The following is a 14727-nucleotide window of genomic DNA, read 5'->3' as shown; positions in this document are numbered from 1 at the left end:
TTTTCCTGGATCTGGGCTGCTTTCTGTGTGCCCTGAGGGCTGGGGTCCACGTGCTCGCTCTGGCAGAGGTCCCCCGCTGTTCCCCCACTTTGTGCCTGATGCTCCCCAGGGTGTAACTCAGGAGACTCCCCTGCTACTGTGAGCTGTGGCTCCCAGCACCCTGGGACTGCCTCTGGGAGGCTGAAATTCTTTCGCTCTGGTGGGCCACCCCTCTGGTGGGCCACCCCTCCAACCCCAGGGAGCAGAGCCTTTCTGCTCTTTTCCAGGTTACCTTGAGTAGGAGAACTGCCTCACTGTGTCCCTCTGTGAGTTCTGTCTCTGGAAAGTTTAGTTGGAGTTCTTAGCTTATGAGTTGTATGAGAGAGCTCCTAAGACAGGATCCGTTCTTGTCGCCATCTTGGCTCTGCCCCTTTTTGCTGTTTCTGTATGTAGTCATTGTAGAATTGGTATTAAGTAGGGGAAAGATCAAGACTTGTATTTAGAGTTCACCCCCTCCACCCTCAAATGACAAAATGATCAAAAGTTAGATAGAATTCAATTGTGGTTGAACACTATCTAATGAATAAATAAATATACTTCTAGTCTGCTACCCTTCTTTCTGAAGAGAGTAGAGTAGAGGCATCTGACCCCAGCTTCCTGTTTCCTCTACTTTTAGAAATGAAGTTCTCCCTAAGAGAAGCATAAGGGAAGAAAAGGCTAGAAATGTCTATTTTGCTTCCCTTTTAGCAGCATATGAGCCCCCCCTCTACTTAAAAGACTCTATTCTGCTATATAACAATAACATCTCTCTCCTGTGAGGATAAGATTCATTCCTGGCATTTAAAAAGTTCTGGGAAGTTAGGTGGCATGGCAGATACAGGACTGAACTGGAGTCAGGAAGACTCATCTTCCTAAGTTTAAATCTAGTCTAATACACTTCCTAGCTATGTGACCCTGGACAACTCACTTCACTCTGTTTACCTCAGTTTCCTCATCTGTAAAATGAGCTGGAGAAGAAAATGACAAAATACTTCAGTTTCTTTGCCCAAGAAAATTCCAAATGGCATCATGATGACATCACTGAAATGACTGAACAATTGTTCCTTCTTTCCTTCCAACTTAAAGTATACATGATCTTTGTATGACACTAGACCTCCTTTAATTACCCAAATTATAGCTGTGTTTGGTTCCTACAGGGGCCCCTCACTGCAGCCTAGCATAAATGCCATTTTTCATTTTTGGTATACATTAGGATAGAACTTAGCACATAGTAGGCATTTAATATATGCTTTTTGAATGACATTGAAAAACTGGCATGAATGGAGAGTAGAGAAACAAGGAGGAGGAAGGACCTGCCAGGATCCATCTCCTCCTCCCCCTTTCCTATTCCACAACCCATTTCCAATCTCCTTACTAATGACTTCTTCCCATTTTTCTCCCCTTGGCTTTCCTTCCCCAACCCCAAATCAATATGAAAAAGTCCAGAATTTCCTTCCATTTTGGTGTTTGAGAGTACTCTTTTTCTTTCCTAGTGGTGCTGGGTCTTTCTGGTATAGCCAACACTCTAAAGCGTTCTAAGAACACTGGGGTCTTTTCTATCTACACTGAAATTGAATACTCTCCTGCATGCATTGCCTTCTTCAATTAGTGTTCAGTCAATCTCCTTAAGAAGAGAGACTGTCTTCATTTTCTATTTGAATCCCCAGAATAGTGCCTTGGCATGCAGGAGGTTCTTAATAGAGGCTTTCCCATTCATTTGTTTCAAGGGGCTGGAACAGTTCTTTTGAGTTTTTTTTTTTTTTTTGGTATCATGAACCCATTGGCAGTGAAACTCAAGATGAGGTTTATAGACCCTTGTTAGGATAATGTTTTTAAGTTAAAAAAATCCCAACATTATACAGAGGATTGCCAAAGAAATTTATAATGAAGTATAGTTGTCAGATATTTAAAAAAAACAAAACAAAAACAAAACTCACTTTACAGACTTTAGATTAAGAATGCTCAATCTACAGGAATGTATCAAAGAAGATAAGAGTAGTTGTATATTTCTGAGTTTTTCCTAGTTTTTGATATCTGCCTTCTATTTGGTACTTCTGTCTCCTGTCCTATCTGGTGTGGTACAATAGATAGAATGTCAGACCTGGAGTTAGGGAGACTCATCTTTCTGAGTTCAAAACTAGTCTCAGATACTTCTGTCTGTGTGACCCTGGGCAAATGACTTAACTCTGCCTCAGTTTCTTTATCTATACAATGGACTAGAGAAAGAAATAGAAAACCACTCTAGTATCTTTGCCAAGGAAACCTCAAATAGGACATAGAGAATTACTACACATTCTCTTTTGGATTCGCTAATTCTATCTCCTTTCTCCATGTCTGGATCTCCTGTTGCTGATGCATTATTTACTTGTTGTTGTTGTATATCCTTCATTCTCAAAGAAGATCATGACTCCATGGAGGTGATGTCATGACGTGCAAGTGAATTGGATTTAAGTGAGGAAGGGCTGTACAAAGTCACCAACCTCACTTTCTCCTGGAGCCATCTGATGTTCAGTGACCAGATAAGGATCAGGACCACTGGAGAGGGACAGGGTTGCAGTGGGAGATCTTGGCCTTTTTGAGCTAAGGTCTTTAAGAGGTCTCAGTTTGTCTGAGGCAATCCCCATTCAGTAATTAAAAGCTAAGTAAGAAATGAGGTAAAAGATGGCCTAGTTTGTCTTCATAAAAGAATTAGGCTAAGAAGGGAAGATCCTTGGAGTTTTATTGCTAAAAAGAAAAGATAAACCAAATATAATACCTCAACTTTTTTAAGCCTGTCATGTGGAAATGTTATTTGCTCTTCTAATAACTCAGAAAAATAGAAGATATAAGGAAATAGAACTTAATTTTGCTCAGTAAAAGGGAAAACATAATTGAATTACAAAATTCAAAAACAAAACAGGCTGCCTTGGGACAAAAACTAGTCATCATTGATGGTAATCAAAGTCTGAATAACTATTACCTGCCAGAGGAATTGTAAGGAAGATTACTGCTTCTCCCTTTGTAATATTATCTTGCAATTGTTTTCTTCCTCCCAATTCTTACATAAATTGTTTTCCTGAATTATTGAAATAACTTCCTAACTCATCTCCTTCTGCCAAATTAATTTTCTGAAATAGTTTCTTAGCACATCTATTCAATAAACATTTATTAAGGGCTTAATTATGTACACTTCAGTATTTTAGAAGACAACTAGTTGGAGCAGTGTATAGAATACCAGACCTGGAGCCAGGAAGACTCATCTTCCTGAGTTCAAATCTAGCCTCAGACATTTACAAGCTGTGTGACCCTGGGCAAGTTACTTAACTCTGTCTGCCTCAGTTTCCTTGACTATAAAATAAGCTGGAGAAGAGTATAGCAAACCACTCCAGAATCTTTGGTAAGAAAACTACAAATGAGATTATGAAGAGTCAGACATGACTGAAGAACAACAACAAATATCTTAGATTCTGGCAAAGACAAAAGGAGTCCTAAATATCAAGGAATTTAGCTATTTAAAATCTACTAGAAGAACTTCTCTGGTCTCTAATTACCCACAATTGTCACATGCAGCTCAAACTTAATGCTTGTTTAAAGTTTATGGTACTGTTCTCTTTGTGAGTTGATTCCAAAAAATGTATGTAGGTGGTGAAGAGGATAAAGTTCTCAACCTGGAGGCAAGAATACCTGGAAAAGTCATTCAACCTCTTTCCACTTCAGTTTTCTTATCTGTAAAATGGAGATAAAGATGTTACGTATCTTCCATATAGTATTAGTGATTATTAAGTATTTACTTCTAAAATCTTAAACTTGGGGATGCAAATATCAGCCCCTACTGTCAAGAAGTTGACTGTGTTTAGATACTCTGATGGACTAGGAATCTCATTGTAGAAATTCCCACTTTCTGTACAAATTGAGAAGCTTCTGTACCTTCCTATCCTGAGCAAATTTTTGTCCATATTCCTAGATAATCCACCAATATTCTACTTAGTATCCCTTGCCTTATCTTTCACAGAAAACCATACCATAATTTAAATACTATTTTAAAAGAAAATAAAAAGGTGAAAAATAAAAAAAAAGACTGATAAATATGTGCAATGTATCACACTCATGTGCTTTTTTTTTCTTGCTTTTTGCAAGGCAATGGGGTTTAGTGACTTGCTCAGGGTCCCATGGCTATATAATTATTAAGTATTTGAGATCAAATTTGAATTCGGGTCCTCCTGACTCCACTCTAGCTGCCCATTCATGGACTTACAACCTCTGCATAACAAGTAGGATGAGGATAGCTTTCCAACTCTTCTTCTTTGGAGTTATGCTTTTTTGTTTGGTACTTTTAGTTGTGTCTGACCTTGTGACTCATTTGGGGTTTCATTGATTGGATAATGAATGCTGGAGTGATTTGCCATTTCTTTATCCAGCTCATTTTACAGATGAAGAAACTAAGGTCAATAGGATTAAGTGACTTTCCCAGGGTCACACAGCTAGTAAGTATCTGAGACCAGATTTGATGGGTCTTCTTGACTTCAGACCTGGCCCTCTGTCCACTGTACCATCTAGCTGTCCCTTGGAGCCATACTAGTTCTTTGTAATTTTGCTCATTCCATTTACATTGCTGTTGTCAGGCAGTTTTTATACTGCTGTTTTGTTTCTAATTTTCTCACTCTGCATTGGTTCATGTAAATCTTTCTAAACTTCTTATTCATTATTTCTTGGAGGTAGGTAATATTCTATTCTTGATCCACAGTTTGTTAGCCATCCTATCAAAAGACATTTATGTTTTTACTGATTTTGTTGCATCAGAAAATGTGCTGTTATATTTTGTTTCATATAAGGACTTTCTTTTTATTGGTTTCTTTGGGATAAAAACCTAAATGTGGAATCTCTGGGAAAAAGAATATCAACATTTTAATTATTTTATTTGCATAGTTTCAAATTTCTTTCTAAACACAACTCTACCCACAAAAACATTATTAATTCCATGCAAAAATACATGTCTGTCTGTCCTCTATTACTGGAGTCCTCTCCCTCTTTACAGTGATCTCCAGATAGTCCTTGATTCTCCTAATAGTTCCTTCCCTTATATATTTTATATATATTTTATTCCTCTCCACCTTCACTTTAAAATGTAAGCTCCCCTGAGGGCAGGGACTGTTTTATCTTCATGTTCATATTCAAATCACAGTGTATGACATATAAAGTGCTTATTAAATCATTTATTAAATAAATGAATGTGAAGAGAAATAACTTGAAATTAGGTTGGAAAGTTAGGTTGGAGTAATATGTGGAGGACCTCAGATGCCAAACTGAGAAATTGTTATCTTGTAGGAAATAGAAAACCTATGGATACTGAGTTTGAGAGTGACTGGGTCATTTTTTATTATTATTATTATCTGTGTAACCCTAATGCCTTACATAGAGGAAGAAGGCTATTTTTGTAGCTATGTGTAAGGGAGCATTGGAGATGAGAGAGATGAATAAAAGGGAGACTAGCTAGTAGGATATTACAATAAGATGTGAACCTGGGAGGTAGCAACAGGAGTCAGAAACACAGGGCAAACACAAGAAAGAGGATACAGAGGTAGAAAGTTTTGATGGGGAAGATTGTAGGAGAAAGAAGAGTCAGTTTACAGATCCTGTATCTACAGAAAAAAAAAAAGTTGAAATCAGCATTCAAAATCTTTCCAAATCAGTCACCTAAACCTTTTCCTAATCATGGGCACAAAAATAATCCTTAATAAAGGCTTTTTTCATTCACTCCTTTGTAATGGGGGATTAACCAATGGGTGTGCAACCCTAACTACTTGCTTTGATGGGCTTGATGACTGTTTCCAGAAATGCATTAAAGAGGGGCTTTTTCCTTCCCCCATCCAGAGCATATGCAGCTATCCTAACTATTTCCGGTCAGCTTAACACACAGTGACCAAAGCTCTTTTAATTGACTGCTGAACCAGAATTGTGCATGTGAAAGGCTTTAATAGAGGAAACATCTCTCTTTTTTTCTAAAGGCTATGGGGAGAACCTTCTGGTGGGAAGAGAGGTATAGTGGCATTGCTGCTGCCTTAACTTCCTACTCAACTACCACATGGCCATAAATGGATGGTCACCGCTGTTTCTTCTGTCACTGTGTTTTTTCTGCCTTGATCTTAAGTGAATGAATTTTAGAGTTGAACCAACTGGTTAGAAGCTTGTAAACTTGTTGGATGAGTTACTAAAGATCCAACTAATAGAGTTCATGGTAGACTCTTGCTAAGTAAACTAAGTCCAATGAAAGCCAACCCTTAACCAACTTGCTTGAATTGGGGGACAACAATGAAACAACTTGGCACCATACATTATGCCCTTTAATCAAAGGAGTGACTCCGTATTTCACCCCCAGAAGGGAACTTGATAGGTAGAATGTTGGTAGTCATCATTACAAATCCAAGCCCACTGTCTCCCTTGCAAAATCTAATCAACGTTAATTGGTCCATTTTGAGGAGAGAAGAAATTGAACAAATAGATATTGGGGGAGATGTCATATATACAGAGACAGGGACAGGTAGGTGCTATGGTAAGATGGAGCACTAGCTCTGCCGTTAGGAGGACCCAATCCAAATTTGGCCTCAGATATTTGCCACTTGCCAGCTGGATGACTATGCATCCAGGGCCATCTCCAGTTGCCTAAATTCATATCTGGCCACTCCAGATGCTCCGGAAGAGGAAGTGAGGATGGAAACTTAGCACAACACCACTTCACTCAAATCCAATTCAGGTGCATACCTCTCTGATGTCTTCTTGGAGAATGAAGGAAAAACATCATCACACACAAACAATAAACAAAAAATGATAAAGTTAATAACAGAACATGGGAAGGTTTAGATTAAAAAAATTAGCAAGATTTGAGGGATATGAGATGCTTGGATTGATAGGTTCATTTATTTATTTTAGCACTGGGGAAGAAGTGAGTTCATACATTGCCCTGTTCAAATGTTTGGTGTCATGAAGTGGAAACTCAAGGAAGAAGATGGAGGTAAAGGGAAAAAATGAAGTCAAGGTGCTCATTATGCAGTGTTGAATGATCAGGTGGCAAAATGAAAAAACAGGACAATTATGGTCTTGGATTGAAACTCCAAAGCAAGGAAACCCAAGCCATTGAAGAAAAACCGTATTACTTGTCATTCCTGAAGTTTCTTGATAGAGTGTAAAAGAACTTTTGACTTGCTCTGAGCTCAGCTTTGAGATTTATTAATTAGATGATGTCTCTGCCTTCCTTAGAACTTCAGTTACCTCTTCTGGAAAATAGTTCAGATGATAAAACCTTGTGCTTGCTTCAAAAGTCAGGGCTGATGCCACAGAGGAATCCATATACCTGTCTCTTAGTTGACCTGAAACAAATGCTTGATGATTGAATGATATACTGCTCTTATAAGGCCATGAGATTTAGTACAACTTGTTATTTCTATTTAGGTGCAGATACTTGATCTAACTGTAAAATATTGGGAATATCACTTTGATGTGTAAGCATTGCCAAACCTTCGGTAAAAAGCAAAATAATCTGACCTAGTAAATGCAGCCATACCGCTCCCATTTCGTAGCAATAAAGTTTTTGTGCAAACACCAGTTTAAATTCAACTCCGGGATTCCGATTTCCTACCGAAGTTTGTTTAAAAGACATTCTATTATTAAAAAGAAACCGAATGCTATGTAATCATAATGACCAAACTTGGCCCTGGTGAATCGCCAAGAAATAAACTTTGTTTGCTTCATTACTGAAGTCGGGGGTTGAGGGGCATGGGCGTGGTTCGTCTGCTGTCAGGTTGGGTTTGCACATAGCCCCCTTCCCCTTCTTTTTTTAAATCTTTGTTAAATGGAATAGTTTGCTAAAAATGGGAAGGGGGGAAGGGATATATTTAGAAGCTGATGTGATGTAAAGACCAAAGGTGTCAGTTTTTAAAAGTGTGCGAGTTGTGTAAGTCTGTAAAAGTGAATGTGTGCATGGGGGCCTGGGAGGGGGGCGGGAGCGAAATCTCACTTGTGAATAAGTTCCCGACCTGTGGCGCTGGCTGAGCCGGGCTGGGGTGGCCGAGCTCGCCCCGCCTCGCACTTGGCTGGCTGCATGTCAGCTCAGGCGGGGCCAGAGGAAGGAAAAGTAGGGGAGGAGGGAGCGGAGGGGAGAGGGAGGGGAAGGCACCGGACTGGCGAGTTGGTCGGGGAGGCTGGCCGGCAGGGAGGGAGGAAGGGGAGGAGAGAGGAGAAGAGAAGTCCCAGTGAAGGAGGCTAGAAGAGCGTGCCGGCGCGCGAGGGGCTGCGGGCGAGAGCCGGCTCCGCGGCGCCCCAAGTCCGTCCCGCGCTGCAGCCAGCCCAGCCGCTCCGCAACTCCGCCCGCGGGGCCCCCGCGCAGGGCCCGGCCCGGCCCGCGGCTGCCGAGGGCTGGACGGCGGCGGCCGGGCAACAGGGCGGCCCCGAGAGGGGATGGTAGCGGCCGAGGCCGGGCCCTGGCCGTCCCGGGCCTCCGCCTTGGCCGGGGCTGCTTGTTCGCGGGGTCCCGCGCGGAGGGAATGAAGCTTCGTCTCCCCGGACTGGTCCCCCGCACTTGGGCTCCGGCATCCCCAGCCCGGCCCCCCCGGCCCGAGGGGAGGCGCAGCTCGGCTCTCCGGCTCCGCCGGTGAGAGCGCCTGGGTCTGTCGGCGTGTTCGGCGCCCCCCAGCCCCGTCCTACCTGGCCCAGCCGGCCCCGGGAGCGCCCCCCACCATGTCCCGGAGCCCGCGGCCCTTCCCTGCCTGCCTCCTGGTGCTGTGCAGCCTCCTGCCCCGGGGCCCAGGTAAGCCCCGCAGCCCGGGCTGCAAGCAGAAGCGCGGAGCTCGGGTCCTGGGACTCTGGGGGCGCCGTTAGGGAGCGGACGGGCCAGAGGCAGAGGCCCGGGACCGGGGCACCCTCCTGTGGCCTCCTGTGCCAGAGCGGGCGGGAGAGGCGGACTGCTTGCCGCTCGGAGCGCAGAGCTTGGTGCTGCCAGCCCGCCGCGCAGCCCGGCCGGAGCCGAGGCGGCCCTGCGCCCCCCGCCCCCGGGGGCCTCGCCTCCCTGCCAACGCTGGGGCGCCCTCGGAGGTCGAGGGGAGGGGGGGGGAGCCAGAGGGGACCCTCGGGCACAAAAGAGGGCTCTGTGGGCAGAGCTGGGGAGGGGGGCGCGAGCCACGCGGACCGGGTCCTCGGCCCGGGGGGGAGCCTATGCCACAAGTCGGAGCTTTCCTAGTGAAGCGGAGGCGGAGCCTGCAAACTCAGGCCAGGGCTTGTCTCCCTGAGCAGCATCCAAGAATCTCTGAATGTCCGATGGGGAAGGGACCCGAGCTCCCGTCCTGACCGGCCCAGGAGCGGCCGCCGTCACGGATCGGCGGGGTGGCACCCAGGTGCCCGGGCAGGCGCCCTGCGCCCAGCCTCGCAACTTTTGTTCAGAGAAGCCTCAGATTGAAAGTAGCCACTCTCCTGCGGGCGCCCAGATACTACTCATCTTTAACGTCCTTATCGGGGGGATTGTGTGTGTGTGTGTGTGTGTGTGTGTGTGTGTGTGTGTGTGTGTGTGTGTGTGTGTGTCTGTGTCTGTGTCTGTGTGTGTGTCTTTTGGTGATTTCTTTGGTGCCAGGAACTCCCGAAAACTCCAAAGCACATATTCTTAGAACTGTTCTGCCCAACTGCGCCTTACAGTCTTAGAAAGTTCTGTCTGAAGGAGCTGAGAATTTAAGTGATTTGTTCTGGGGCTTACAGTGAAGCAAGTCACACTGTGACTTGTTCTGAGTCAGAGAAGAGACTTGAACCCAGATCCTGTTGTTTCCCTTTTTGCTACCCCCCAACACACCCAGAAGTGTTTAAGGGTTCCAACTTAATGATATTTAAACTTGGGGGAAAGGTTGGTGCTTTTCATAAGTGAGGCCCCAGAATAAGGACCTCTTAGTATTATTAATATGATGGGCAAATCATCTTTTGCCAAAGAGGAGCTCCCTCTTCCCCCTCCTCCCCTTAGGTAATGCTATGGGGAAAATAGAGAATAATAAGCATACACACACACACACACACACACACACACACACACACACACACACACACACACACACACAGACACTCAGAAACTTAGCCCATTTAATTCACTGTACATTGTTAGCAAGTTGTCACTTGTCCACCTCATCATTCTTAGAAGCCCGGAGGGATGATGATCTCCTCCCCCATTCTTTTTCACTCCAGATCTTCCCTTAAAAGAAGTAGGCATTTTTTGAAGTGGCAGGGAGGAAGGGAGGAAGGGGGGAAGGCGGGAAGGGGGGAAGAAAAGGGAGGGAGAGCAGATGAAAGAGGAAGAGGGGAAGAGGAGAAGAGGAGGGAGGAGAAACAGTGGGCTCTGGGCAAATAGGAAACGTTTATTTGTAATTCAATTTTTAATATAGTAATTTAATATATTAATATTTTTAATATAGTAACAAGTAAGTTTTATTGAAGTAAATATCCCAAAGTTAAATGACCTTTAACGTCTCTTCCAAGTCTAACATAGCAACTGTTTTCTGTTTTGGTTTTTATTGATTTTCTCTTGGGAGGGGCATTATCGATTAGACCTGCATATTGCACAATACAGAGTTTAGCTAGAAAATTCTACATGAATGGGCTCCAATTACTTTCTTGTGGTTTTCTCTTTTCTCTTTGCAGGAGCTCCCTCTTTTTTTTCTGTCATCTTTTACCATCTCCTTCAAAAAGTACTTAGCCAGCATCTAGAAGCAAGGTGTGTGATAACAGGAAGTTTGTCATTCCCCGGAATTGTTTTCTTTCTCTTATTGGACTGGAGCTTCCAGAAATTTAGACCTGAAAAGGACCTTGAAAGATGTCATTCATTTAATCCATTCACCAAATACTGAGTGACTACTCTGAATAAGTTATTGCATTAACTGCTGAGGAAGAAGTGGGATACAAAGATAATAATGAATGGGAGATTATAGGGCTGAATAATTTAGGTGAGTAGTCCAAGATAACTGAGCCAGTTAGTGACTAAAGGAGAAATCAAAACCTAAATCAGGTGTCCTAAGTTTTGTGGTCCAGTTAAGTTTAAAGAGAAAGAAGCTTTAGGTTATAATATTGGCTCTCTCTCTAACAGGCTGCACAGAATGCAATATGTAGTACCTTAGATGGAGAAAAATGATTACGAGAGCCTAGAGATGTTAACTATAATAAAAATTGGAATATATTCTACTTTGGGAAAGTAGACCATGTGTGCGAGAATTTTTTATTGCAGGTTATAGATTTTGAACTGTGATGGAACTCTGAAGTTAACCATCTCATTTTTCCAGATGAGGAAATTGATACGAAAAAAAGCCAAATGATTTACCCAAAATCACACAGGTGGTAACTGGCAGGAGGAAGAGGGGGAAGGGAACTCAGACTCCCTGATACTTGATCCTTTGCACCACTGGCTTGGGAGGACTCCAGTTTTATTTCTCCTGATTTCTAAATTATATAAAAAGTCTTTTTTTCCCCTGTGTCCTATTTTATCACTACCTCTCTCTACCCCCCCTTTTTCTTAAAGCAGCAAAAGTACTTTCAAGGCTTTAATTTGAAAGGGAAAATCTAATTGTAAGGCAGAGAGAAATAGCATTATAGGACCATGCCCCTTTTTCCCCCTAATTTTTCAATTTATATTTTATACTTTTCCCATCACAACTCGATAAGACAGATAATTCAGGGATTATTCATCTCATTTTATAGATGAAGAAAATCGGGGCCTAAAGAGGGCATATGACTTGTATGATGTCATATAACTAGTAAATATAGTGACTGAGACAGGAACTCAGGTCTCTGGGCTTCCAAGCTTAGAGAAAGTCATGCTGCTGAAACTTTCATTCCATTTCCCCCTTTTTAGTCATGGTTCTTAAATGTCCAACTCAGGACTGTGGTATTTTATTTCAGTTGAGGATTTGGATCAAATGTTTAAAACTTTTTAAAGAATTTCACCTCCAGGAATATCCCTTTTCCTTTTCCACAGCTACCTTGACACCTTGAGGATTTAACTTATCTAAGCCATTTCACAGAATGAAATTTTTTTAGAAACAGAATGGGGTGGGGGGGGTGTTGATGAAATTCTATTGTTGTGACATTTTAATATGTCTTGGTTAGACTTAGAGGCTGAATTCAAATCTAGCCTCAGACACTTCCTAGCAATGTGACCCTAGCTATGCCACCTAACCCTGTTTGACTCAGTTTCCACCCCAGTAAAATGAGTTGGAGAAGAAAATGGCAAACTACTTTAGTAGCTTTGCTAAGAAACCCCCCAGTGGGGGTCATGAAGACAACATAAGATATATAAAATGGAAAGCAGTCTCAGAGGAAAAGCACTAAAAATGAGGGCTGAGGGAGGGAAGATGTTGGAGAAAGACATCCACAAAAGACTCCACAAAGTCAGGAACAACTGAATTCAAAAATGACCTTTGACACATACAGGCTGTGTGACCCTGGACAAATCATTTAAGCTCTCAATGTCCCAGGCAACACCCTAACATCCTAAATTTTAGGAGGCTCTGATTTTTGGTGCTAGAAGGAGTTTCTTTACTGGGAATTCCTTAAGCTAATGAAATCACAGTTCTGACCCCCCCCCCCCCCCATGAATCCCTCATAAGAAAATTTATTTCAAGTACTTTGAAAACTGTAAAGTGCTTTATGATCCTCAATTATTTTATTTTTAAAAACAAAGTCAAAGGGCCCATTTTCTTAGCAAACACCCTAAGAATTAGATTTCACAGAGTCCAGGGCCTCTCTGAGACTGGATTTTTTTTGACAGCCTCCTTCCCCCTTCCACATTTTCCATTCATAAGACAGTGAGAAAGTTGGGAATTGGTGAATCTGCATTCTCTTTAGCCAGCCTAATGCCAGGCTTAAACATGACTGGACTTCTGTTTGCTCCTTAAGTTTACATTTTAACTCAGTTGTCCCTGAACTGAGGATTTCTATGAAGGATTTTGTGGCAGAAGAGGGAAGGGGCTAATTAATTCTGATTAGTATTCCTCTCTGGCTTGTCCTCCATGCTGATTTAGCTATTGAGGCAACTGAGAATAAAATATCTGCTGAATTTGGCAATGGGCCCTTTGTACTTGTTTGCCACAGGAGCTAATTTTTCTTCTTCAGACTGGTCATAGAAATATTCTCCTGAGGGCTCAAATATATTAATAACTTGGAACATTCACACAGTTCACAGACAATATAAACCCTTCAGAATGGGGCTGTGTGTATTTGGGCTAATAGAAGGGTAGATATTTTAAAGGCATTTATCTGTTGGCTGGGATTCAGTACTTTGGGAACTGGTGTCTTGGTGTAGTTTGTTCCCCCTCTCCTTCCCTCTCCCTGCCCCCTTCCACCCCCCATTAGATTAATGACTTTTATAAATATAAAGGAGTTGTTTGTTTATTGGCCCTATTTGGTTCAATCTTCTTCACTTTGGTCAAAACTCTGGTTTTTTGTTATTGTTTTTTTTCTTCAGTATGCAACCTGGGGAAAGGTCTGATGCTGTGCAGACTGTGTGTGCAGGGGTGAGGCAAACATTGGCACATGTGATTAGGAAGCTGGGGATGCTGGTCCTATTTGTCTCCATCCCTCCTTACTTGCTTGCTCATCATCATAACTACCTTATAGATAATACTGGGTGAGAGCAATGCAGCACTGATAGCAGAAATAAGAGATGTTATTTGAGCAGTAGTCCAAAATAGAGATTTTGTGACTCTCCTCAAACTCATCTAGAGGTGATAGAGGCTCATATTTAGGGAAAGTGGGGATGGGCAAAGGAAATAACCTGAGAGCAATAAAAATTCCCAGCTGTCCTCTAATTTTCTTCCAGGAGCTGGTAGAAAGAAAGTCTTCTATAACCTTGTGCTCCAGGTATAATCAAGCATTAAGTACCCACTTTGAATCAGACATTGGGGATTTATTAAAAGTGAAATTCAATTCAAAAATTCAATTCAGGAAACATTTTTAAAAATTCTTTCTTATTTTCCAGGCTCTATGTTAAGTTCTGAGGCTACAAAAGAAAGACAAAAGACCATCCCTACCCTCAATGAGTTTGCAGCCTGATGGGGAAGACAATATGGAAACAAATATATATACAATGTAAAGCTATATGTGGGATAAAGAGGAAATTATTAATAGTCCTTACCCTCAAGAAGCTTGTAATTGAATGTAAAGTGAGCTGGAGAAGGAAAAGACACTCTAAATAGGATTTGAACTCAGGACTTTATGAATCCAATATTCTTATCTTTACTCAAATTATCCCCTACACAAAACTGCCTTTCTTGATTTTTTAAAAAAGTTGACATTGTGTTTCTGTGTGAAAGATATACTTTGCTTATTTGCAAAAGGAAGGCAATAATACAGTTTTCATCATTATCATCACTCCCTTTCTGAACAAAATTTTAGGACAGCTAGGATGTTAAATCCTAGTTGCTAACTCTACCCTGTTCCTGCCCATCCAATTGGCCAGTTAGATTCCTGTTTTGGACTCTTCAGTCCTGCATGTGTTTTGGATACTCACTCCTTGAGGCTGTGGGTTCCAGATTGGTGCAAAGGTAACCCAAGAATCACTGAGCTCAAGGGAGGTAGCATGGTGTCCCCTCCTCCTGCTTTCTTGTGGCTTAACCAAGAGAGATTCAGCCAAGAAATCCATTGGGAATACTGTGGAGCTCTGCAGCTTTATAAAAATCCAAATAAACATGTTACATGTCACTATTAAGGCAGAAT

General features: G+C 42.4%; 1 protein-coding gene across 1 annotated transcript in view; it reads left to right on the top strand.

Annotated features, from left to right (window-relative positions):
* The first annotated feature begins 8552 nt into the window (after positions 1-8552).
* ITGB5 (integrin subunit beta 5) overlaps positions 8553-14727 on the top strand; it is a 200460-nt gene continuing 194285 nt past the window's right edge. The window contains exon 1 of the mRNA XM_074214694.1: positions 8553-8797. Within this exon, the coding sequence (XP_074070795.1) occupies positions 8728-8797 (70 nt within the window). The 5' untranslated portion in view covers positions 8553-8727. The remainder of the gene's footprint in view (positions 8798-14727) is intronic.

This window comes from Macrotis lagotis, chromosome 1, assembly GCF_037893015.1.
Source record: "Macrotis lagotis isolate mMagLag1 chromosome 1, bilby.v1.9.chrom.fasta, whole genome shotgun sequence".
Lineage (NCBI taxonomy): Eukaryota > Metazoa > Chordata > Mammalia > Peramelemorphia > Peramelidae > Macrotis > Macrotis lagotis.
Note: the sequence above shows the minus strand (reverse complement) of the source record. Positions and strands in the feature narration are given on the sequence as shown.